This window comes from Melopsittacus undulatus, chromosome 2 (assembly GCF_012275295.1).
Source record: "Melopsittacus undulatus isolate bMelUnd1 chromosome 2, bMelUnd1.mat.Z, whole genome shotgun sequence".
Lineage (NCBI taxonomy): Eukaryota > Metazoa > Chordata > Aves > Psittaciformes > Psittaculidae > Melopsittacus > Melopsittacus undulatus.
In genome coordinates this window covers 13,840,439-13,867,995 of record NC_047528.1, presented here as the reverse complement: position 1 = coordinate 13,867,995, position 27,557 = coordinate 13,840,439, and the positions used below count along the sequence as shown (strand labels likewise).

The 27,557-nt window shown below is 36.5% G+C and overlaps 1 protein-coding gene across 1 annotated transcript in view; it reads right to left on the bottom strand.

Moving 5' to 3' along the window:
* Positions 1-586: 586 nt before the first annotated feature.
* Positions 587-27,557, bottom strand: part of DYNC2H1 (dynein cytoplasmic 2 heavy chain 1) — a 166,597-nt gene continuing 139,626 nt past the window's right edge. Inside the window, exons 86-89 of the mRNA XM_005149725.4 lie at positions 12,589-12,698; positions 12,177-12,258; positions 5,374-5,490; positions 587-1,100 (exon numbers count right to left, since the gene is read on the bottom strand). Of these exons, the coding sequence (XP_005149782.2) occupies positions 942-1,100; positions 5,374-5,490; positions 12,177-12,258; positions 12,589-12,698 (468 nt within the window). The 3' untranslated portion in view covers positions 587-941. The remainder of the gene's footprint in view (positions 1,101-5,373; positions 5,491-12,176; positions 12,259-12,588; positions 12,699-27,557) is intronic.

The window sequence follows — 27,557 nt, the reverse complement described above, 5'->3', positions numbered from 1 at the left end:
TAGACAATTTCAATTCTTACACTGAGACTTCATCACTCTTCAGTAATGCTGCTTCCTGCTGGATTTTGGGTTTCCTGCTTCTTTGGGGATTTTGTCTAACTGCACACAAAAGCTATGGCAGCATCCCAACATGATATATCGTGAATAGGTGAAATCAAACTTTTGTGTGCTGCACTAAGAGCAAGACTCCAGAGGTCTCTCACATTACAGACCAAAGGCGCTAATTAAGTCAGGTCATAATGACTTAACAACGGGGTGAAAAACTCTTTTGTTTGTCTAAGAACTTGTTTGCCTATCTTGGACATACTGCACATTCTTACTGGAATTTAGTACAGTTTCGTTAAATGTTATTTTCAGTAACTTCTAGATATCAACCATGATGGTAAACTAACTGAGTTTTTAACTCTACATGAAGATTATGAAGCTCTTATTATTTACTGCCAACACAAAGAAATATGATTATGGGTAAAACATTATTAAACCAGACTAAAACAACTATCCTGACTTTTATATTCAAGTAAAACATTCAATTTCAATTACAACAGATAAGTTTTATAATTTTATTTTATTAAATAATGGAGGCAGATGGTAACAGTTCAAAAAGGATAATGAAAAAAACTGATCAAAGAAAAAATGTTGGCTTTGAATTTATGTTCAACAATATGGGCAAACAGAAGAGATTTCAGCAAGTCTGGGAAAGAAATATAGCCCAGTACAGTCCAGAGAAACAACACAAATTAACAGTTTGATGAATAGTACCATGTTAATTTTTACAATATCTCACAAAGATATAATAAAGTTCTATTCAAGTAGAATTAATTTTACATATCTTAAAAAGATAAACAGGGTATTTTAAAAACTACTGCTTTAAAAATATATCACCAATAATCCTAGATTTTTTTCTCTGGTAGGAAACAAGTGAGAGTTAATGCAGTTTCAGATTACTGATTTTTTAAAAACAAAGCAGCACCACATTGAATCCACTGGTCTTGGTTTCCTCCACAAGGTACATCAATGTTTGCCACCACGCGGTCCCTCTCCACACTAGTGTAGACTGGTAAAGATATGCATTCCTCTGGAGAATATGGACCATATGCATCCTGTCAACAAACAAGCACTTAGTTATCACCTAGACAACAAAACACGAGAAAGGAATAATCTGCAATGACATGGTATCTAAAGCTAGATTGTAAGATACAGTTCAGGTGCTTCAGTCTTAGGCAGGCAACTCTTGGTTCAGGCTACAGAGAAAGATTACTAACAGAGATTTCAGAAAATTTCATAGAATCATAGAACAGTTTGGGTTGGAAGGGACCTTGAAAGGTCATCTAGTCCAAGCCCCCTGCCATAAGCAGGGACATCTTCAACTAGATCATACTAATACCAATCACTGTCACAGTTGGGTTTCTTTGATACTTCTGGAAAACAGGCCATTTCCATGAAGCGCCTAAATAGGAAATTACCAAATTAACTTTAGGCATTCAGATTTGAACTGACTGCTTTGAATTTCCTGCTGAATTTAGAGTTCCCGTTCTCTTATACATGTACTTTCCTTGCACAACATTAGCAGTACTGCTATTACAAAGATCGCACTTAGACTGTAAACACCACTTAAGGAAGGACTTCAGTTGAAGTCATAGCTTTACCAGTCTGTATCTGGATGAGCAAGCAATGCTTTATTCTGGGAACAGGAACAGCTCCCTTCCGCTTTCTGTACTACAGACTGCTTGTGCCTTGGACAGTTTCATGGTAGGGCTTTGCACAGGACATTGTCCCTATGCATGGCTACAGAACTGAGCTCAAAGACTCAGTTTAGACTTCCTACAGCATGTGATTTGGTTTTCAATTTATGTTGCATTTATTTAGTGTAAATAATTCAGGGTTTGATTCAACTGATATATATTAAGCATGTTTCCTGTCACATTCAAAATCTCCCTTCCTGTCAACAGGAAAATGTGGCAATATTTTAAAAAATCAAATAACAAAGCAGCACAGTTGTCAGAAAGGAATCTGAAACAAAAATGAGAGTCTTTTTAATGCAAATCACATCAAATGGGAGTTAGTGAAGCTCCAATATTAGAAAATAATTAAAAACAGGAAAAAGGAAACATGCAAACAATAACTGTTTCAAGCACTTTGCCTTGCATGTCAAGTGTAAGCCATTTCTGAAGAATTCTGTTGTTCCTTTTGAAAATCAACTTCCTGTGTCTTTTGAACGTCACTGTTTAAATCCTTACAGAAAGTTTGTGCACTGTAAGAGAACAGCTAATTAATGAGCAGTTTGTCAAAAGAACTCATCTGTTCTCAGGATTATACTTGCCACTTATATCCCTTGGTTAATGCTACTGAAGAAGACAAAATGCTGGCCAGTCTGAGAGTAAAGTATTAATCAGAGAACTTAAATTTTGCCAAAGCTGGGAGGCCAAAAGTTGGCCAGTTTGCCCTGAAAGACCTCTTTTTACACGTTTTTTGGTCAAAAAAGCTGTTCTGCTTTTCTCAATCCCGTTGATGTTTTAAGGAATCACATTATTTGAGGGTTCAAATCATTCTGTGGAAGTCTTTTTGAACCATAAATCCTTATGTCCTTGGCTTAAGCACAGTTCAAACATTCTCTTTGTCTAGACTGCCTCACACACAGTTCCATCCCCTATGGATATCTACCAGTGAATTAAAACTGGAAAGGACCTTCACAGTTTAATGAGAGTAAGCATTATGTTAATAGCTCAAAATACTCAGTTTTGAGCATTTGCAGCATTTTAAGGGGGCTCTCTCAGAGAAATTCTGCAAGATTTTCTTTTTCTTTTTCTAAAGATTTCTCTATTTTAGTTTGGTTGAAAATGACCTCAAAGTATTGCATTATAAATATATAGATTTTTGCTCACTAGGTTCTGTAAGGTATATTTATAGGGGAAAAAAAATAAACCCCTGAGAATCCTAAGACACTATATTCTACTTCATGCACTCTTCTACACAGAGGATAATGAGATGAGGGGAAGTACATAATGTCCAGATTCTGCCTTGGTTTCTGAGAACAGTGTTTGAGTGTGGTCCACTTTTCTAGAGAAGCCCACAGAAAACAACTTAAGGGCACAGCAGTTCAGAAATGCTCTTCTTAGAGACACCTTATATTTAAAATCTGGGCAGTTGACAAGTTTTGGCTTGTGTTTTAAAATAATTATATTTGAGTCCAGCACAAAGACTTCAGTTGCTATTAATTTCAAATATGAAGTACATTGGAAGAAGTTTAATTCACTTATTATTGAACTATCTCACTTCCATGTTTTATAGATCAAGCTCTCTGCTGATTGATGTCCCATATAACTTCTGGATCTTTGAAGTTTAAGGTACACAGATTGTTATTCAGAAAAACACTTAATCTGTATTATCTCTAACACAAGATGAATGTTTTTCAGAACAAAGACAGGGTTACTTAAAATCCTCATTTTCAGTGTGCATAAGATAAACATTTAGTGTTGCCACGTAAAACCCTGTATATTGTAATCCTACCCCACCCATCACTAAGTCTATATACTATGATGTATGGTAATTCCATTCTTAAAAGGGGCCTACAAGAAAGAAGGGGAAAGACTTGTTAGTAGGGCCTGTTGCAATAGAACGATTTAAACTAAAAGAGGGAAGATTCAGGCTGGACATGAGGAAAAAAATCTTTACGATGATGATGGTAAAACACTGGCACAGGTTGCCCAGAGAGGTGGTGGATGCACCATCCCTGAAGAAATTCAAGGTCAGGCTGGATGTGATTCTGAGCAACCTGATCTAGTTAAAGATGTCTTCACTTATAGCAGGGGGCTTGGGCTAGATGGTCTTTGAAGGTCCCTTCCAACCCAAACTATTCTATGATTGTATGATTATCCTGTGCACCACCTTTCATGTAAATTAGAAATCTGTTTATTTCTCTGTACAAAACAAGCCTTGTAAACTACTACAGAATTGCAAAATCTGTCACTGGTAGACTTTGTAACAGGGTTTGTGGCTCTTTGTATCTTTTTTCTTTTTAATTTTCAGTGTTTTCTTTCCCATCAAAGCTGGGAGCAGTACTGCTGATGCTGGCTACTATTCACTTCTGTGTTCAAAGTTTAAATCTTGACTATTATACTCCTAATGCTATACTATAATACAATGCCATACTTCCAGTGCTGGAGGTAACAATGAGGGAAAACAAAAAAATAGTTGGGATACAATAATGTGCTAGCAATGGTGCTCCTTGCACAATAACTTTCACAATATACCATGAATCTCCTCATTGCCATAATTTCTGATAATTAATAAAATTAATTTTAACTGAAATTTCAACTACTTGGGTCCCATGAATTTTTAACATTCTTCAAACCTAGCCTTCTCAAGAGAGAGCTCTGCAGAGTTCTCAGGGTTGCCAAATAACAGAATCCTCCAGTTAATAAATGCATTTTCTTGATGAATCAATGTATACAGGACAGGATAAAAGGTGGCATTGTTTTTCATTTTATATATACTGCTAATTTTATTTATTCTGATAAAGTGGGAAAACCCTACATTCACCCCTATTTCTCACTTTCTACATATACACCCAATTCTTGGTGTAAATGTCTTGATATTTTTCTTTTAGATCTCTATGTGGGATTCTTCTCACCTATCTGTTCCAGAGTTGGAGGTCTAGGCTGTCTCTAGTCACATCTAGGCAGAGATTTATCCCAGTTACCTTATGCTTAGACAGCTATATTTTGATTAGGTGAATTCTGCAATAAGCTTTCTTTTAGAGATAGATGGTAAGTATAGGAATTCATAATTCATACACATCCCTGAATAGGTTCTATGCAATTTTTTGCTTTATTTATCAGAGATTGCTATTATAATTGGAGAGCAGATGAAGTAACAACTTCTGCTGTTAGAATTACTTCACTTTTGTCTTGCATAGTTCTGCAACCATTGGCATATTTTTAAATTAGTGGAAGTAGGAGAAAGGCTTTCTTTGCTTACAGATCACATCATATTCTCTTTTTTATGCTGCTGCATTTTAATTTAATGTTTAAAATGCAAAGAAAATATATTCTAGGAATGAACTCCCAAGCTCACATATGCATTTCCTAAATATACTTTTGAAAATACTTTAATATTTTTTAAGACAAGGAAAAGGGTATAACTGAAATAAAGCCCTTGATTTAATCTAAACAACAGAAGCTAAAGAATATTGATAAATTTATAGTAAGTTCTTGTTTTATATAGAAAAAAGTAACTGCTTTTCCTATTAGAGACAAAGATTTCTATATTGAAATAAGGGGGAAAACAGGTCAGCAACATCATACTGAAAAGCTACTACAGAGAAAAAAGCAAATTATGGGTCTTGAAAGTTTAAGGCTTTTAATAATTTAGTACCTGTGGAATCCAGGCCATGTAACAAGGGAGAACAGATGACACAGTGGGAGAGTCATGCAGATTTTCTGCAAGTCGATTTCCATCAAAACTGCAGCCTTCCAGTTGTAAGCCACTGATCTGCCGTGGAAATATAAAATATTCAAATGTATATAACAGACTTGGAATGTCAGTAATGATTACTCTGTGCTTTAATAAATGATGATCCTTTTTACTGTGACCAGTTTTTTAATAACAGGACACTAATTATTGTAATGTTGTGTGTGAGAATAGGAAACATGATTTAAAGCAAGATCTGGACCACACTTCAGTGTGAACTTCCAGTGATTTGGATTCATGGTCTTTGAAATGTTAGAGAGAAATATCTGTAAATGTCATCATTTATGAAGCTGCAGTTGCTTGGCATTACTTTAATGGAAATATGATAGCAATAGCCAAGTATACAGTCATTACAATGTCAAGAAGAGAAGAACAGTCACTGAAATAAGCATGATTTCCTACTTGGAAGTCTGGGCACAGCTTTCAAAGAATGGAATGCATGGTTACAGAGCTACTGCAGAGGCAAAAAAAAACCAAAACACAAATAAAGTGACATAATATGACAGAAAATGTTATTTAAACTAACCCAAGATTTCTTAAGTAAACTGTTATTTGGCAAAATTAAAGAAAAATCCCATACACTTCTACAAGTAACTATGCAATGTTTTATATGTAATATGATTTAAGTGCTTTCTTTTAATCAGTAAGTACTTTCAGCCTCCGAACTAAACATTTTCCCAGTACAAATTATAATAGTTTTCTAATATAAAAAACAATGATAGTCAGTGTTCTGATCTGCTGAAGTGAGAACTTCAATTTTAACAACAATAAAATTTAGCAGTATTTTGAAAGGCTAACGACAAACAGAAAAAAAGGCAAATGTCTAACAGCAGCTACAGTCTAAAAATCATGTCTGTTAAACTATCATACCAAAGCCCTGAATTAAATACAGGTTGGCTTTCATCAAACACAAGGCTCATAAAGCAGTGCTGAAACTACTAAATACAATGATATTGGAAACTGGTGAGTGACCACATAACCAAAATGGAGAAAAGTATCATTTTCTAATACTAATATAATCTTTCTAGTAAAGATTAGAAACTCTTGCAAGTTCTAAAAAGTATACTGAATTTTAAAAAGCAATGAGAGCATGATGTTACAATGAAGGATGGTATCATAGAAGATGTAATGAAAATAATTTGCTCAGGCAATTACAGTATTCTAAAATGATATATTTGGCAAGAAAAGTTGCAACAGTAAAACAGTGGGGATTACTGGAATGTTTCAAAAGCAGTGCTTTCCTCACAAGTGTTGGTTTTTTTTCTTAATGCTTTACTAACTGCATGCTAGCTAGGATTAGGTTTTTAGTAACTAATTCTTTTTTGACTGTAGATGGGGATTGTAGTCTTCAAAAGTTTGCTTCTTTAAAGTCGTATTTCTGTTCTGAGCTCAGGTTCTTTACAACGTGCATGAGGCACATGTACATGATAAGGAGGTTATGAAAGATTGAATTAAAAAAAAAAACCACAGAAAAATGCCGTGTTTCACCTTGGAAACAGTGACCAGAGAAGCAGCAACATTCTTTGAAGCTATATGTGCTCTGTACAGAATAGGACTCAATAATGTCTCTAGAACTGCGGTTAACCTGAACCAAAACAACCCGAATTGGAAAGCTTTGTGTAGTGTGACTTTTCTCTAACTTCCACAAATTATTATAAGAAGACCACAGTGAAACTAACTATATTTTTCAGACTATCTGGAATTGCAGAACATTATTTTTTTTTATCCTTCAATCTCCTGTCAGAAGCTTAGGGTCTTTTCTTTGTTATGAACGTGTGAGACTCCTCTCCCTTCTGCTGTCAAGTTTATTGTGATATTTCCTTTGAATATTCTCCAAGATCTTCAGGTCTGTTGCTTTTAAAGTACAGCGTTAACATTTGAAATTTGGTATTGTTTCTTTGCAGACTTAAAATCTCTCCACACAGACAGATTTTGGAAAAAGCAGGCTTCACCTAGTAAAAGAGAAGTTTGGGTGTCAATAGTCTTTAATGATAGCCTATGCACATTCCAGTACCACTTCTTCTGTCTTGCAAGAACAAAGGGTATGAAGAAAATATCATTAAAAGGCAGGAAAAGTTTTACTAATGATAATATGGAGGCTTTCCCACAGACTCATTCCTACTGCTCTCTGTTGTTAACATTGATACTTATACACCTGTTATATATCTGGCAATATAATCAAGGCCTTACTTGCTTATATGCCCAGGTCCTGGGTTACACTTCATCTTGCTACACCCTGACCGAATGATTTCAAAGCTCCAATTTATCCCTATCACACAAATATTAGAAAGATTAATCTTAACAGGTCTTTCTGTCCTTCCTGCATTCTGCAGGGAATTTTGTTATGGAGTTGAGTTTGATAAATATGTGAGTTTGTCAAAGTTATTGAAGGAACACTGGTCTGAGGAAGAGGTTTTAATATTCATTGTTAGGGTACACAAATGTCTGGCCATTGTGAACACGGCTAAAAGATGTTTCTATAGAAAACTATTGAAAAATCTTTCTACTGCACACATATTTCTTCTTTTGAAATTGGCAGATCCTTTGACATTATAGTTATGAAAAATAACATCACTGGATCTCCTGGAAAACTTCAACCAATCATAGAAACTCTTTTGAAGATGAAGACCTAAATTTTAACTTTGATTCAATATTAAAAGACATTAAAAAAAAACCAAAACACTGGAACAATGTACTTTCAGATACTGTTTGGCTGAGTGCTCACATAGCCATGTTCTCATTTCTATGGTGTAGAGCAATTACAAGTACTATGAAGGACGTGGATTTCACAGTATCTATAATTAGCATGTACAGTATTTTTGCAGTTCAGCTCACAGTAATGGCTGAAGTTGTCCTTAAATTTTTAAATTTGAATTCTAACAAAGTATTTGGTATTTTTTAACCTGGTAATAATTTAGTTTCAAAAATCTTGTGTTACAAATTATAGATTATCTTTCTTTAAAATACATCTGTGTTCATACTATGGTCCAAAGAATTTCCATTTCCAAAATTTCAAATTCTCTGCAATGAATTTTTCCTTACTATTTAATGTCATGATTTCCCATGAAACGATATAAACTACAGCAGACTTAAGTAAGTTACAGTTCCATTCCATTACCTCTACAGGCCTCCATCATAATTTCTTGATACTGCAGGAGGGAGGCGTTCTGTGAAAAAGACCTTTCCAGATGCCTTATAATAGTCTTTCAGTCAACTGCTAAAAGCACAGTTTTGGTGTTGATGTCTTGCAATACATTTTTGGTTTTCACTATTTATATTAAGCAATACCCAAGCTCATAGCACTTACTACCCCAGAAGTTTCTTACCATGTTTTTTCCTTTCTTTCATTCTTTTTTACAACAGAAAATTGAATGCCAAAATGAATGACTACCTACTTTTGTATAAACATACAATCAGTGCACAAAGCAAATAGAATAGATGCATTTGCATATCAGTATGTGATTATACTGCAACAGCAATACATTTTTAGTACCTATAAGCAATTGAACGTGATACTAAAGAAGATGCAATTTTGCACAGATTGATTCTAAATCAAATATTCATCACATTCTACTACGAAAAATATGCTCCACATCATACATCTGAACTGTCACCTGAATAAACATTGATAATTTAACATCAGATTTGATAATCTACCCCCATTAAGGTGTATTCTTGGCCTGATTGAGTGTTCCTCTGCCTACTCTGTATTTTGCTGAAATTGACAATTCTAGCACACTTCTGACTTAGAGATGATCGTGTATTTGAAATGTTTGGCACACAAAGATCATTCCAAATGTCTACAATTCATGAAGCACAATGCCATTTTTTAAAAGTTCAGGAAAACTGAAGAATCTTTTTATTGTACAGATCACAATTAGATTTGCATCTTCTTCTCTGTATCAGAACAAAGTCTAAGCCATCAAAAACTTAGAAGTCAAGAAAACAGTCATTGTCAGTGTGACTAAGAAAGTTAAACAAAGTATGTGAATCCTAGGTTTAAATTCAATCCTCAATCGCATTCCTAATTGTTCCAATAGTTAAAAAAAAAGATATTATATTAGAATAATTAAATATCCATTGATTCAAGGACTTGAGCATGACTCTCCCATGTCCCAGAACAGAGTTCCCCTACCATGTGAGTATAGAATCAATTCCCCCAGTGGAAACAGTTACACAAAGTGAAATAGCACCAGTAGCATAAATTGAGACTGATAAACCTCAGAATAGCCTGTACCATGATCTGGTTCTTGTAGGGGATGTGAGAGATCTAATTTTAAGCCTGCAGTCTCAATCATGTGAAGAAGGAACATGCAGTATCTACAAATGAATAATAATTTAAAAAAAACACCATATTTAGCATTTCTACCAGTTATTTAATCACAAACTTTCTGGTAATTTTAAGATCTATCTTACATAAGAATGGAGTGGCTTATCAAAGATTACCAAATTAACTTTTTTTTTTTTTTTTGGAGTCCCCATGCAAAATAGATCCCCATTTTATAAGTTCAGCCTGGATTCTTGAAACTGCAAATACGTTAAGATTGGTTTACATAAGCAATATGAACTCTAATACTGGTAAAGTTAATGTGCCACACAGAGGATCCTTATCAAAAAAGACACACTTTAGGGGTTGATTTTTCTGAATCACTGACATTTTTATACCCTAGTCACAGTCCATGTGGCATTTAGCTTTACTAATGTGAAAATTTCTCCCTAGTTCTCCACGAGCATGACGAGGAAAATCTCATGGAAAGTAATCTAAATATTCAGCATGGCAAAGGATTCCAAAGCCTTTCTGTACATCAAAGATTGAAAGGAGCAGTGAAGATAATGGTGAATATTTACAAATACAGATTCACTGAATATTGCTTTTACTGAGGAAAGGATAATATTCACATGAAGTGAATAAACTTGACAGGCTTCTTAGCTATTTCTTAAAAAATAAGCACTCACTTAACTGTTTCCACTACTCCTGTGGCAGAGAATTTACTCTTAAACAAATTATCTCAATTTTCAATTCCTCTCAAAACATTAGACTCCTTGTAATGCAATTGAGAATACACATTAACCTTTTTGCCTACATTGTTATCAGTGACTGCTAATAATGTATTCTAACTAATATTACCAAAACCCTACCACATCAACTTACACATAACAAAGAAATATTACAATATACCTAACTGGATTGTTACAAAACTCTTTCCTCTGATTATCCTTTTTTAGTTTCCAAGCAGCTGTTTCAAACCAGCGACTGACATTTTTCAAAGATGGTTTAGAAGAAGTCCAAGATTTTAGGATCTGCAGCTGACAGACTATTAGAATGTGTGTTCTCATTGAGTGAAACTCAATTTTGGCTCACTGGTATGTACTCAGAAGTCTTGGCTGAATCTGGAACCACAGAACATGTGATTTTCAGGCTCTGAGGTTCATTTATCTCAAATTTATCGCCGGAAGCCAAATGGCCTTATAAGTCCCTTGGTTTATTTTATCTCCAGGTTCTAGTAATCAATCTGTTTCTCATTATATGAAGTAGGCAGCCACTACTCTTATTTAAATACCAAGACTGAATAATTTTATAAATGATATTCTCTAGTTCCAACAGGAATTCAGAAGAATGTAGTGTATAAAGGTCAGATTGGATGATAACAGTTACCTTTTCTAGCTTTACAATCTATTAATATTTTAGGAATATGAATTCTTACACATTCTCTATTAATAATTTTAGATAGCGTCAGCAGCAACCCAGATCCTTAATATCTCCCACAGCCTTATGTCTGGCTGCATTTCTAGAAAACGTGGCCTGGCACTTGCTTTTCTCTTCTAGTCTCGCAATCTCTCTGCTTTACCTGCACATGAGTACACAGTAGTGTGGTGAGTGCTCTGCATTATTCAGCCATGTTTCTGTAAGAATTCACTTAAAAGTGCCATGCTCTGTGCTGAACACTGCACTTTCAGCTATGCAGTATTATCATGGGACCACCATATCTGTTGGAAGATATAGCACTGAACATTTACTTTGTGAACTCCCTACAAAATTTAAGTATAAAACAGGTGCAAAGAGATCCAGATTCAGCCAAAGTGGCAGTGCCACCTGAAATGTTAAGAAACTAAACTAAACCATTCAAGGACTCGTCTCTACACTGCTGTCTAAGCAAACAGTAGTGACTTTCTGGCTGCTAGCTGTAGTCCTAAGTGTCCATTAAAAAATGGTTGGAGCTTTATCATATCAAATGCCAGTCACATTATAGTTTACTTGGGTTCATTTAACTTCCCTAGAAGTCTTTTTTCAGTGATTCAATAAACGCTAAAACATGGCCTCAGACTTGCAGATTTACATGTGTAATTCCTCTTGCTACATGCCACAAGACTTTCTGGACAATAGTTGATAGTAACTAATGGAACTGCAGCTTAAAATTTTATCTAAGAGCTGGTTAAAGGGAATGGAGCAAGAACAAGTTTAAATTTTGAAGTTTCAAATAAGCACTGTGACTACAGATGACTAAAAAGATAATTGCTTTCCTTCTCCATTTCTGCAGCATTTTTGCACTACCATTTTTGTAGTCATATACAACTAACCAGCCTTTTAGCTCAGGTATACCAATGTATTTATAGCTCAGTTTTCCAGTAAGTTTATGGACAGATGACTTAGACTATTCAAATAAAACATGTTTATAAACTTCTACTAAAACTTCATGGTAAAATACCTTAACTTGAAGTTTGCCTTCCTGTATTCGCCCTTTCCATGATGCTGTAAATTTAAGGCTGTCCACTGAGCAGCTCATTACTCTGCAAGGGAAACATATATATAGTAAATTATAAGGACATGTTACAACAGGAAATGAAATACAACACCAAAACCAATGTATTTCAATGTGTACCATATCATACTACATCTTTGAAGAAAAAAAAATAATTTCATCTAAAATAAAGAAAATAATCAGCATTTAAGAAAGTACCTCACAGCTATTCTACTTCAGTGCAATTAATAAAAATGAGATGACTAATGACAGCAATTGACATAATTTGTTGGATCTGTGTCCTGAAAATGAAATAACTACCTTCACGCCTAGGGAACAAAACTACATTAGCACAAATAGATAGATTATTTTCCCTTACCTTGCAGTCTCCTGGCGTAAAGCATTAAGAAATGTGTCTGGATGAAATAGCTCTGAAAGGTCAAGGGTATCTGACAGTAGTTTCTGTTTCTCTGCTTTTTCTACCCAATTCTATAAGAGGAGGGGAAAAAGGAAAACAAAGAATCCAGAAGTTATTGCCTGTTTTTCAAAACTTTGAGTCAATGTGGGTTTGTCAATTATTACTATTTAATGAAAAATGTTTGTGTAAATATACTGTAACCTCAAAGATTTATATTGATTTTAATATCTTACAAACAGAAAATTAACACCACTTAAATGTATAAAGAAACCCAGCAGTTTATGCGTAGCATGACTCATCCATTCATAATAAATTTCTATTCTGTTCTTTTGTACAGTGCAGCTCACGTTGTACAATCAAACCTTACCAAGTTTCTAACATTCTGTTGAAAACCCACCTCACTTTTACTAACAGAAGAGTTCACATTTTCCATCAAAATGTCATTACTGCCTTTGCTTTACTAAGTTCAGGCAAATAACCACATTCCTTTTAAAGAAGCTTTAAGATCATTCTTCAGTGTAAACTGCCTATTACATTCAAGAAACAATCTGCAGTAACAGCTTTCATAACTACTTACCAAAAATTTTTTTCAAAATATCTCTTAGTATTAATTTGAGACATGAATTCACAGAATTTTTGATGAAATAAAAACTGGCCTCTGTTATGTTTGGTAATAAATGAAACTGATAGAGGTGGGGGGAACAACTGGCCTCAATTATCCTTACAGAACACATGTCCCACCCTACCTTTTTAACCCTGTATTTTATGCAGCTATGAAGCATGCTACTCAGAGCAGCAAGCTTGGAATTTCCCATCAATACAATGCATTATGTGCCAACATGAGAAGAGAGACACACATTGCACCCTGCAGTTTTGGTAAACCATGTGTTTTAAGTAATGAAATGCAAGTTTGATCCTCAAAACACTAGCAATCTCAGACTAGAGAATTTTTTATTTTTAGTTATTTATGTACCTGAGAGGTTATGCAACAGTCTATGCTCAAAATCCTGTTTCTAAACTTTTGTACTGTATTTCTTTGGTACATGGTATAGTCACAGTCCTGACTATGGTACTGTTTCTGTATGACCTACTCTACAAGTAGTTGCAAGCCATAAACTTCTGCACACAAAGATGAATGTTTAATACTAAGCCAGAAAATAATCAGACACTAAGATTCCATATGCTATCACTAAACAGAGAAAGACAAACCACACTCCTTTCTAAATACAGCTACTACAGGATTATGAAATTGCTCTAGTCACTGAGTAAAAAATCATGGAAGCTACATTCTCATCACACAATGCATTTGCCAGGCATGCACATCTTGTTTATAAAGTACTCTACTGTATTCTTTGAACTGCTGACAGATGAATAATTCCATAGAAGCATCTTGGAAGTGATGCAAATCATCCAAAATACAAGTAAATATCACTCTGTGAATTTTACTTTGTCAGTGTGTCAGACATATCTCCATAACGTTTTCCCCATGTTCAAACATTAAACCATTCTTTTAATCTGTCACATCACTGATAGGAGCCCTCAACCCAAACGATTATGAATCAGTTAGGAGATTTTTATTTTCCATTTTCATTAGGCAAATGTACACAGTTAATGATTCTTATCTGCATGATTCTTTTAATGACTTTATATTGCAATCTTTTATCATATAGCAGTAACTCTGCATTTCGGTTAGGACAGATTTTACAAATTATTTTTCTGTAATAAAAAGTAGACATATTAATTTCAACTTGCATTTTATATAATTATTCTATTGCTGTCATCAAACAAACTTTTAATGTAACTGCTAAAGAGAAACACTGTCAGGAACATAGATGCTTATTTTCAAACCAATTAAAAGACCAGTATGGGTGATATTAATTCTGAACTCATATAATTAAGTAGCACTAGGAAATATACAATAACAAAAACTCTCATTAGATCACTAAAATGAAGTTTGTAATTGCTTGTACTGCTCTACATAAAGCTGGAGATATAGCTCATTCACAGCTGTTGAATAAATAATTTAAAATTTAAATGCAATAAAAATAACAATAAAATGCATTTTATGTCAGAAGTGTAAAAATATCCTTATGTTTATTCTCCTTTGTGTCTTATATGACCACACGGCAACATGTTAGTGAAGTGCTACACTTTCTAAAGACAACAACACTCTACTAAATGAATCATTTGTCACTATTACATCAACTACTGTAACAGCTGGAGGGATCAGGTCTTGAAGGGAAGAAAGTTTAAGCTAAGATGTAGAAAGACTGAAGTTTCTTGAAAAGGAGAAATCCTCTAACAGATTAGCTATAACATCTTCATTTCCCTCTCCTATCCCAACTCCAATAAAAATATACACTAACTTCATTTGTCATGATGAATGTTGTTTAGCTTACTGATTTTGCATGGCCATATAGCACTTCAGTCTGAAAGGCTTTCTTCTATCACCAACTCAGTAGAAAACCCTGCCTATCCTACCAGATAGTCCAAAATAACTCATGCATTTGTCACTTGCCAGATGGATTACAACGAGAAGACCAGCATCAGTCTCCTACCTCACATAATATGGTCTTAAAAAGGTCTGCTGCAATTCAGAATGTTTTTTTGCTTCAAAACCAGCCAATAGTCAAGATCCAAATGCACTAAAAGCAGCATTCAGTGTATGAGTTAATGCTAGATATGACAGCTATAACATCTAGGAAAAGGCATTGATATGACATGCAACCTATTTGAAAAATATAAATTCACATTCTAACAGTAATTTCTATTATACCAATAATGAGATCTTACAAGTCCAAATATCCTAAGCCTGAAAAAATTACATTACAAAATAAAATTTAAAAATCTATCATACACCTTTCTCTATAACTGTTTGTTTGAATATTTGATTATTTCAGTATTTCCTGAATCTTTCTCCTCACAGTGAAACTATAAATTGAAGTTTGAACTATCCATGATAGATTAATTTAAGGTATGATGATTATAAATATAATATCAAAACTTATCATCAATACCCAAGATGCTTACAAAGTAATTTCTAGCAGGTTTTTTCAATATTTCAACTAATGTGAGGTTTTTTTCGTATAATAAAAGGATTAAGTTTGGTTTTTTCTTTGGGTTTTTTTTTTCACATAAATAAATCTCTAAGTACAGTTTCTGGTGGCTCAAATATTATTTTTTTCATGTATCTTAACATCCAAGAAGCAACTATATCATTTTCAAAGAGAAGCCTTCCTTATCGTCTGTAATCCCAAAGCAAACTGAGAATCTCATATTGAACAGTGGAAGAAATAAAGAGGCTGCCAGATTTTCACATTATCGTTTATACAACTTTAGGATCACAGAACTCCTCCACAATGAATCACGTACTTTTCCTTCACTGTTTTAATTAATTCCAAATGTAACCTCTTCTACTGTGCTTTTCTATTGGTGTGGTCCCAGAGGAGAAGTTATATTGAAAGAGAAAATAATAGAAATCATTACAGAAGTAATTTCAGTTCTGTGCCTGGAAAACTGTATTCAGTGTTACATGAATACGCATAGCCTGAAACCTCAAGAGTACAGCTCTGTTTTTCCACTAGTTTTAGAGGGTTTAAAAGTTACTTGGGGAAAAAAAACAACAAAAAAAAAACAGGACTTTAGATAAGGGCAGTAAGTATTCAGTTAACCAGAGTTTAGATTAGGCAGAAGTCAATCCAGCAGTTATGTCAGAGTCCTGTTTTCCTCACCGTGTAGTGACTGTTTTATAGGTGTGCTCCTAAGGGTTCACATTCAGTGGCAAATGCCAGCAGGAGTAATTGAACTGTACTCCAAGAAATGAAATAGAGGTATCTTTTCTGGCATTGAACACAGAGAGGGTAACAAGTAGCTTCTCAGGAGAAACTGGCATACAACAATTTGCACCCTTGTGGTAATTTTTTGGTATGTGAAATCCTTGGGCTTTTATTCCTTAAGTAGTTATCTTTTATTAAATGAACATGTGACTACTGCAGTATTTCAGGTATACGATAACATGTTGGCACATAGTATCTTTTAAATGGTAAGTAACACAGAAATTTAACTTGCAGTCTTATTTTTATTATTTTTGTCCATTATTATTATTATCATTATTATTATTATTTTAGAGTATTCAGACCAAAAATGCTGGTTATTGCTCTAAATAAAATACTAGTATTTCTTTATTTCAGTTGACATGCCTAGAAACCCCCATGTTTGTTCAGGAAGTGTGAAAACCATGCTGTGCCAGAAGCAGATATACAGTAAGGCATAGCTGACAGAAGCATCAGCAAATGTGATCTCATTCCAGTTTCTGTATTAATTTATTTTTATCAAACCAGGAACTTTCCATAAATTGCTGTCAAAAATATCTACATTCATATATTTCCTATATGATCACTAAATGCAAAATCCAGTTATGCAATACAAATGCTTCATGAATTCTAGTCTTTTCTTTCTCCACAACTAAGTACATCAATTATTAGGGGCTAGACTGCGTTTGCAGTTATGAAGAGTACAACTGGGTAAGGTAATATAACAGCTAGAACCAGAACCAGAACTTACAAAACATGAAGAGCAAAGGGGACAAACATTCAAAGAAACTTCAAGTATTCTCTCTTTTGAAAGAGATTATGCCCTAATTCCCACCTTCACTGGTACAAAGTTGCAGGGGAGGGAACAAAGCAGCGCATAAAATTCATTTCCTGATAACAAACAAGACAGTCTACCATAGTCCTTGAAAAAAGGAGCAGGAACAAAGCCAGGACTACCTCAGAAATAATTCCTTTGTGGAGCTCTGGAGCAGGGATATTGAAATCTATATTGTGATGGTGCTGGTATAACTAAATGGCAGCATGGAATCATAGAATCAAAGGATGGTTAGGGTTAAATAGCAGTTTCAACCACCCTGCCATGGGTAGGGACACCTTTTGGTAGACCAGGTTGCTGAAAGCCCCATCCAACCTGGTCTTGAACACTGCCAGGGATGGGGCAGCCACAACTTCTTGGGGCAGCCTGTTCCAGTGCCTCACCACCCTCACAGTGAGGAATTTCTTCCTAATGTCTAATCAACCCTCTTTCAGTTAAAGCCATTCCCCCTTGTCCTGTGTGCTACAAACCCTTGTAAAAAGCCCCCCTCTTGTAGGCTCCTTTAGGAACTGGAAGCTGCTCTAATGTCTCCCCAGTGCTTTCTCTCCTGCAGGCTGAACAGCCTCAGCTCTCTCAGCCTGTCTTCACAGGAGAGGTGCTCCAGCCCTTTGATTATCCTCCTGGCCCTTCGCTGAACTCACTTTCTGATGTCCTGTCACAATTCAGGGGTAAGAGAATGCTGAAGAGCAGAATACTCAATATATTATCCACTAGTAGTGATGGGATGCACTGCAGTAATTAGATTTATAGTACTGGCTGGAAGGCTATGTTAAGAGTGAGGAGAGCCAACAGAGAATTGCTTACTTTGCTATGGTTCATTTTCTCTGGTCAACATCCTGTGAGATAGATTTTCCACTAAGCACCTCCCTCACAGTCCTTGTTCCTCTTCTAAAACAATGACCCCTTGGCCTGCTGTCACCAGTCTCTCTCTCTCCCTGCCCACCTCTTTTTTCTTTTTTAACTGTTTATAGTAGCTTATTTTTTTGTTGACACCCCCTTTTGAGGCTGCTGAAATTCAGGGAAAATACCTCAGCCATGCCTGTATCACAGAACCCTCCTCTATTAGCAACTCTTAAGACTTAACCTACCTCTCAGATAAGTGTGCAATGTTTATCAAACACACTAAAGCAACCTAATTAGAAACTGTTTAACTCAAAATATACCGCAATGAAAAGGCAAAATAGGAAATCTATTTTTTACAAGGAAAAAAGAGATCACAGAACAGAAATAGCAGCTGATGCAACCCCATTCTAAACAAATGACCTCTAGGATTGCATGGCCATTTCTGTATCATTTCTGCGACACGGCATCCCGTGACACACCATGCTGGCTCACACTAAAGATACTTATGCTCCATTGAACACAACAGTGCAGCATGGGATTACTGCTCAGACTGTCAAATGGTTCGTTCAACAAAGCGTAACTGCGTAGCCACAGGAATATTTTTTTTAATTGGTATGGATTGTTGTTTGCTCCTACACAGTAAAGCCAAGGCATTTAGAGTGAACGTATCTCAGATAGAGTGTATGAGAAATGTGAAGCCCATAAAACCTTTCTTTAAACAGGAAAGGGAATTTTTTAGTGGCTAACCCCAAAAAAACTGTCAAGCTGCCCTGTCACACGTGAGGGCTAAGACAATGCTCAAAAGCAGTAGCACGGCATGAAGCTTCATTCAAACCTGTTCTCAGGAAGTAACCTGGAGACATAGACTTTAAGGAGTAATTTAAGGGAAAAACAGCACTTTTTTATTTTTAAATGCGTGTTTGGTTGGTTTTTGTATGTTTGTTGCTTTTGTTTTGTTTTGTATTTCAGTTTTAAAATTATTTCTGTTATATAAATAATTTATTAATAAAATTAAACATTTGGCAGCAATAGTATCTATGTCATTTTGGTACCTACTGCATGATATTTTGAAGTGTCCTACAGTACCATGGAATTACAGAATAATTAGGGTTGGAATACCTCTGGAGATCTTCTAGTCAAACTCCCCACCCTCAAACAATGGCCAGCCTACAATAGGTTGCTCAGGGGCTTATTCCAATATAATTTTAAGTATCTTAAGAAATAGAGATTCCACAGCCATTTTGGACCACCTGTACCAGTGTCTGACCATCCTCAACATGATCTTTTCCTTACAAATACCTGATTAGAGTTTCCCTTCTCACAGCTTCTGTCCGTTTTCTCTTGGCTGATCTTAGTAAGTGTATGTAGCTGAATGTTCAACATTTACACTGAATTGGTACAAACCAAGTGCATATTCATTAGAGCACATCTGACCCAAAAGGAACAGTGGTGAAGTTATAAATTACAAAATTATAGAAGTTAGGTTGAAAGAGACCTCTAAAAGTCATTTGATCCAATGGCAGCTCAAAGTAGGGACAAATTCCCTGTCAGGGTGTTGTCTACTTTAGTTCTGTGTATCTTCCAAAGTGGAGGTTCCACAAAGCTGTCTGGATAATCTGGGTAATGTTGTTTTGAACCAAGCAGCCAAAAACTGGACAAGTGCTCCAGATGTGGCCTCGGAAATGCAGAATAGGAAAAATAACAACTCCCTTTGAGGTTTCATAAGCTTATTAAGAATTTTGCATTTGTATGATATCATGGGTGACATGTTTATAGCAAACATAATTTTATTATTCTAGTAACCTCTTACTGTTTTTTTTTCCTTGATGGATTCTTTTGTTGATATTCAAATCATCAATTTTTCCTTTCTCCATCCGATGAGAATACATGAATACACATCACTGAAAAAATCTTTTTTTCTAGCTGCACAATCTGTATGTCTGAATAATGAACAATATTGGGTTCAGTTCTAAATTATTTACTGCATTTTTCCTGATATGTAGGTAATTTCAGTTGATTAAATTTATTATATGAGATCATGAAATATTAGAAATGACACTGAAAATAGTAATTATAGAGAATATATGCATGTGCAAGGAAAAGCATATACAACACTGTACAACAGTACAAGCACGAGCGCAATTTTGAAAATTGAGCTCAGATGCAGAGAAAGGATTCTTTGTTGAATCATAACTCTCTTAGTCCAGAGTGACTATGTGGAATTAACAATATAAAAATATCACTGCCTGCAAATGTGCTATTACACATTCTCCTCCATAGAATCATAAAATCATAGAATAGTTAGGGTTGTAAAGGACCTCAAGATCATCTAGTTCCAACCCCCCTGCCATGGGCAGGGACATCTCACACTAAACCATCTTACTTTCATGATCTTTTGAGAGAATCACCAACCATTTAGATAAGGAACAAGATATAAACTCAAAGGTGCTCTCTCCCTCCAACCCCTGCCCAGTTTAACAAAAGAGTTTGTAAAAGATAAACTGAGGGGTTTTCATACCAGTAGTGATCCAATCTCAGGCAATTTCTGCTGAGTACAGAACTCAGCACTGGATCAAGGTCTCAAAATGATATGTAGTGTGTTTTAATAAGTGTAGTAAATTCTAACTGGTTTATTCTATCATATTAAATAGATTCCCAGTTTCTAAACCAAGACATTCTTTAATTACAAACCAGTTGAATCAGGCACCAAACTTACCCATAATCACCAACACACAGATACAAAATTATAGGAAAATTCAGTTACTAAGAATCACTGAATGATCTTTGTCATAAGACACCCTTATTTTCTTGTATTGTACGTTATTAGACTACAGGGACTTTGAGAAAAATAAGAAAACAATAGTCTTCCTGTGTAAATACAGGCATACTACTTTTATTATTTTCAGTAATAACAAGAGATTACATAAAGCTAGTGTGCTGCTTGGATTATTATACATTATTTTCCATACAGACCACACAATTACATTAGCCATTCACTGCAGTTCATGTAAGGCACAAATTCTAATTAAGTTGTTACTTATAGAACTCAGTTGAATACACTCGGGAACATTCAATAGAGTAAGTGTATATTTAACCTCCCTGCCTTCAAGTGTCACACGCCTAAAATGGGGATAGAATCATAGAATAGTTTGGGCTGGAAAGGATCTTTAAGCATCATCTAGTCCAACACCCCTGAAATGAGCAGGGATACCTTCAACTAGATCAGGTTGCCCAGAATCACATCCAGCCTGGCTTTGAATGTCTCCAGGGATGGTGCATTCACCACCTCTCTGGATCTAAGTTTCCTATCACTCTTAAGAACTCTTCTGCTTTGACTCAAGCTTTTGTTTTGTTTTTCCTGAATTATATACCTTGCTGAACATTAATAGACAAAGACCATACCAAGACGACCAAAAACCACCCCATGGTCCAAACGAGAATCCCTCTGTTTTTGTGTTTACTCCAGTTTTAAAATAGTCATGAAAACAGAGTTGCTGAGCGCACTTGCATCCTGCACAGCTTGCTTTATTGAATGTGAATTCCCCAGAGTAAAACTACTGTGCAGTAACAGACAAACAAGGATTTAGTCAAGAACTACTTTCATGAAACTTTTCCTTCACAAACTAAATTTGACATGACAGCTCTGAAACTTTACATTTATATATATATATATTTGCACAGGAATACAATATGAAACTATAATATCATTTCAAATTCAGCTATATGAAACCTTTTTCCAAGAGAGAAAGATCTGTCAACAGACAGCTGCATTTCTGTCGTTCCCCCAAAGAAATACCAAGAAGACAGGTAATTAGGGATGATGCTCAGCTGTAGAATAGCAATGTGTTTCTATAAGAAAACAGACTTTCTTTTTAATATATATCTGCAAATGCTATTTAAGGAATAGTTATATCATGTTATCATTGATCTTGACCAATTAAATCTCAAATCAAATGATGAAATATTTTGTAAACTATTTCACCAAGCGAGTTCCTACTAAAATACATACAGTTCAAAACAGAATCAAGATCACACCTAGTTACTCCATAAGTTACAAGAAATTGTACTCAAAGAAATTTATTTCTATGCATGCATACATGACAATGAAATCATAATTATAAATTAAACAATTAGAATTTTTGAATGAATTGCTTCTTAGTAGACACAATATTTGTGTCAATATAATGGTGATCAGAAGAGCAAGTTACTGCAACTGTCTCGAAAAAAAAAGCAGATCAGTGAATGTACCTGCAAATTGCCATATTAGCATGTATTGCAGCCTTCTCATTCATTAATATCTGGAATTTAAAATTACAAAAGTCTTTGACAGGATAACATAATGAAACTAATTTTCATATGCAAATGATAATAACATTTTCTACCACTTGTACTATAATTAACCTTTTTTTTGCTTGACCTTTTGTCCAACAAGACTATCCATTTTACTGTGTCTATTTTTTTGCACCTTTGTCCATGATAAAGAGATAAAATGAAAAAGAAGCTATTAGAAACTGAGCAATTTACACTTTAAATTTTAACCATTTAAATGCATACAGTTTCTTCCTGTATTGTGAAAATTAATCACAGAATCACAGAATCCCAAGGGTTGGAAGGGACCTCAAAAGATCATCTAGTCCAACCCCCCTACAAGAGCAGGGTAACCTAGAGTACATCACACAGGAACTTGCCCAGACGGGCCTTCAATATCTCCAACGCAGGAGACTCCACAACCCCCCTGGGAAACCTGTTCCAGTGCTCTGTCACTCTCACAGTAAAGAAGTTCTTCCTGATGATAACGTGGAACCTCCTATGCTCCAGTTTACACCCATTGACCCTTGTCCTATCACTGGATATCACTGAAAAAAGCCTAGCTCCATCATCCTGACACCCACCCTTTACATATCTGTAAACACTGATGAGGTCACCCCTCAGTCTCCTCCAAGCTAAAGAGACCCAGCTCCCTCAGCCTCTCCTCATAAGGCAGGTGTTCCACTCCCTTCATCATCTTTGTGGCTCTGCGCTGGACTCTTTCAAGCAATTCCCTGTCCTTCTTGAACTGAGGGGTCCAGAACTGGATGCAATATTCCAGATGCGGCCTCACCAAGACAGAGTAGAGGGGGAGGAGAACCTCTCTTGCCCTACTAACCACAGCCTTTCTAATGCACCCTAGGATGCCATTTGCCTTCTTGGCCACAAGGGCACATTGCTGGCTCATGGTCATCCTCCTGTCCACCAGGACCCCCAGGTCCCTTTCGCCTTCACTACTTTCTAGCAGGTCAACCCCCAACCTGTACTGGTCCATGGGGTTGTTCTTCCCCAGATGCAAGACTCTACACTTGCCCTTGCTGAATTTCATCAAGTTTCTCCCCGCCCAACTCTCCAGCCTGTCCAGGTCTTGCTGAATGGCAACACAGCCTTCTGGTGTGTCAGCCACTCCTCCCAATTTAGTGTCATCAGCGAACTTGCTGAGGGTACACTCAGTTCCCTCATCCAGGTCGTTGATGAAAATATTAATCAGCACTGGTCCCAGCACCGACCCCTGAGGGACTCCACTAGTCACAGACCTCCAGCTAGATTCTGCCCCATTGACCACAGCTCTCTGCCTTCTTCCTTTCAACCAGTTCTTGATCCCCCTCACTACCTGATCATCAAGCCCACACTTCCTTAGCTTATCTATGAGAATGCTGTGGGAGACAGTACCAAATGCCTTACTGAAAACAAGAAAAACCACATCTACTGCTCTACCATCATCCCTCCACCTAGTTACTTCCTCATAGAAGGCTATAAGGTTGGTCAAACTTCACTTCACCCTGGTAAAACCATGTTGGCTGTTCTTAATGACCCCCTCATCCTTGATATGTCTAGAGATGGCGTCAAGAATAAGTTGTTCCATCACCTTTCCAGGGACGGAGGTAAGACTGACTGGTCTATAATTACTTGAGTCTTCCTTCTTGCCCTTCTTATAGACTGGCCTGACATTTGCCATTTTCCAATCCTCAGGCATCTCTCCCGTTTCCCATGACTCACCAAAGATGATGGGGAGTGGCCTAGTAATGACCTCCGCCAGCTCCCTCAGCACCTGTGGGTGTATTCTATCCGGACCCATTGATTTATAGATGTCCAGATTGCATAGCTGATCCCTAACCCAATCCTCATCTACCAAAGCAAACTCCTCCTTTGTTCTGACTCCTTCTGGGGCTACAGGAATCTGGGGCCCCCAGGGAGAGTCTGCTGGAGTAAAAACAGAGGCAAAGAAAGCATTCAGCACCTCTGCCTTCTTTATACCCTCTGTCTCCAGGGCACCCACCTCGTTCAGCAGTGGGCCTATATTGCCTCTTGTGTTAGTTTTATTTGTTATGTATTTGAAGAAGCCCTTTCTATTGTCCTTAACCCAACTAGCAAGATTAAGTTCCAAGGGTTTCCTTAGCTGTCCTAATTGCCTCCCTACATCCTCTAACAACTGTCCTATATTCCTCCCAAGTGGCCAGCCCCTCTTTCCATAATCCATAGATTCTCTTTTTCCACATGAGTTTGCCCAGCAGTTCCTTGTTTAACCACGCTGGTCTCCTAGATCCCTTACTTGATTTCCTACCCATTGGGACACTCTGATCCTGAGTTGGAAGAAGTGGTCCTTGAATGCTGACCAACTATCGTGAGCCCCTTTACTGCCTAGTACCCTTTCCCATGAGACTTCCCTTAGCAGTTGACTGAACTGGCTAAAGTTGGCCCTTCGGAAATCCAGAACTGTGGCCTTGCTCGGTATTCTATTCCTCCCACACAGGATCCTAAACTCCACCATCTCATGGTCACTGCAGCCAAGGCAGCCATTGACCATCACCACTTCAACCAGACCCTCCTTGGTGGTGAGTACTAAATCTAGCAGTGCTCCTCTCCTAGTTGGTTTGTCCACCATTTGCATTAAGAAGTTATCATCAGTGCACTGGAGGAACCTCCTAGACTGTGAATGATTGGCTGTGTGAGTCTTCCAGCAAATATCGGGGTAGTTAAAGTCCCCCAAGAGAACCAAGGCATGTAGTCGCGAGGCTACTTTCAGTTGCCTGTAGAAAGCCTCATCAACTCCTTCGTCCTGATCAGGAGGTCTATAATAGACTCCCACAGCTGTATCACCCGTACCAGCCTGTCCCTTAATTTGTACCCACAGACATTCCACTTTCTCCTCATCTGCCCCCGGACAGAACTCAATACATTCTAGTCACTCTCTCACATAAAGGGCGACTCCACCACCTCACTTTGCTGACCTGTCTTTCCTAAAAAGGACATAGCCATCCATGACCACATTCCAGTCATGTGAGCTGTCCCACCATGTCTCTGTAATTGCCACTAGGTCATAACCTTTAGACCGCACAGAGACTTCTAACTCCTCCTGTTAATTCCCCATGCTGCGTGCATTGGTGTACAGGCATTTCAGGGACTGAGCAGAGCACACTGATGGCACCCTCGGGAGGCAGGAGGCCTTCTGGTCTTCATTAATACTAGAACTATGCCCCACTAGTACAAACCCAGCTACAACCCCCTCGCACTTTGAATCTAACCTGAAGCTCTGTGAGTGAGCTCTGCTAACTCTTGTCCTAGTACTCTTTTTTCCCCTGTGGGACAGGGTCTAAACAACTATCCTTTCCCACAAATGAAACAATAGATTGACAGTCCTCCCTAGTCCGCCATCCTTCAAGCCCTAGCATGTTTCTCTTGGGCTTGTCCCTAACAGGCCCAATTAAATCTTGTACTTTAAGGAGAAAAATCAATGAATGGTGATCATTTTATTAGATTAAATAAAGTATGTCAGCTACAGCTTTACATCTTATATAATACATGGTACAATTTCTTGTAAATGATGGAGTGTATAAGTACTAACCTGCATCCATAAAGAAATACAGAATACTAAATCTAGTTCTTTAAAATTTAATCTGAGGTTAGAAAAAAAAATGATTAAAATAAGATTTTCTTTAAAATAAGGTAATTTCTCAGAAAGTACATAGAGACAATGACCTGGGGGTTTCTTTTTTAGGCAACATTTATAAAAAACATTTTGTGAGTAACCATCTTCTGCAATCAATATTGTACAATCAGCTGCACAACTGGTTAGTGGTATGATAAAGGAGGCTGCTCCAACTTCTGCTTACAACATACTGTTTAAAAATTAAATAAGAATAGCCACTCTCACTGAACATGCTTAGAATTCTGAGACTTTAAGTAACAGCAGCTGAATTCTGTTGAATTCTGTTGAAACAGAATTCTGCTTCAAAACATCTAAGCCTGATGTTCATAGAAAAACTCATAACTTGTAGATGCCTCAATTTAACAGAACATCTAAACTTCATTGGGATTAAACTTCAACTACTCACAATGAAACTAAGTAAAATGGAAGTAGAGGTATCTTTCCATTTTCCAATGCTGCTTTCTAAAAACTGTTTTTCCATGCATAAAGCAAATTGTTTTCCCAAAACTTGAGATAATCCTTGCTCATTGAGTCAAAAAAATATTACCATTTAAAGCAATTAATTCTACAGTGAAAAAGGTCTTGATAGATATATCCTGGCTGATAAAATCTGAACAAAGTGAAATCATGTTGCAATGTGATGAGAGCTGTGGGAGCCAATTAAGGCTCACTTTCTTAGCAGATAATGTTAGGCTGTAGTTGTATTTATGTTTTGATATTCTTGACAGTTAAAAGAGGAGAAGCCAAGAAAAGCAACAGAAAATGCTAATTCTTCGTCATAATGTGGAAATTTGAATTAAAGTAACGCAATGGGTAAATTCAAACCACAATATGTTTATTATTTTTTGTGATTTAATACTAGAATAATAAATCTTAAGTATGCTGCACTGTAGAGATACCTAGGTAAGAGCTGTTCAAATAGAGAGAGATTGATAACAGAAACAGTGACAATGTAGGGAACACAGCCAACCTAATGCATCTGAATCAGCTACTCCTAAGACCATAAAAGACAAATCATTAAGCTATTGTATATGCTGCAAAATCTACTACAGCAATCTATAATAAGAGAAAACTGAAATGCCACACACACAAAGTGGGATCACTTAAAGAGGTATAGGCCTTATTATGGAGTGTGCCAGAAGGTCAATTTTGGGACTGAGCATGACAGTTCTGGGACTGTACAAGATTTATTATAGGATATTTAGGGGAAGAAGCAAAGGTGGATGGGGGATGAATAAGAATGGGAAAACAGACAGAAGTATAATAGGGCATGCCGCACACAGGGAGACTGCTGGACAGTACACTTTGGCCAACCTTGCATCTGATCGTCAGAGCCTGTCCTATCCCCTGTAGCTTTATTTTTAGTCATTTTTGTGTTCCCTATTTAGAAGGGAATCCACTAGCAAACTTCTGGCAGCACCAGCCAGCAGGAGAATTGTGAGAGACTGATCTGAGATCAGACTCCACTGTCCATTGTCCCAAA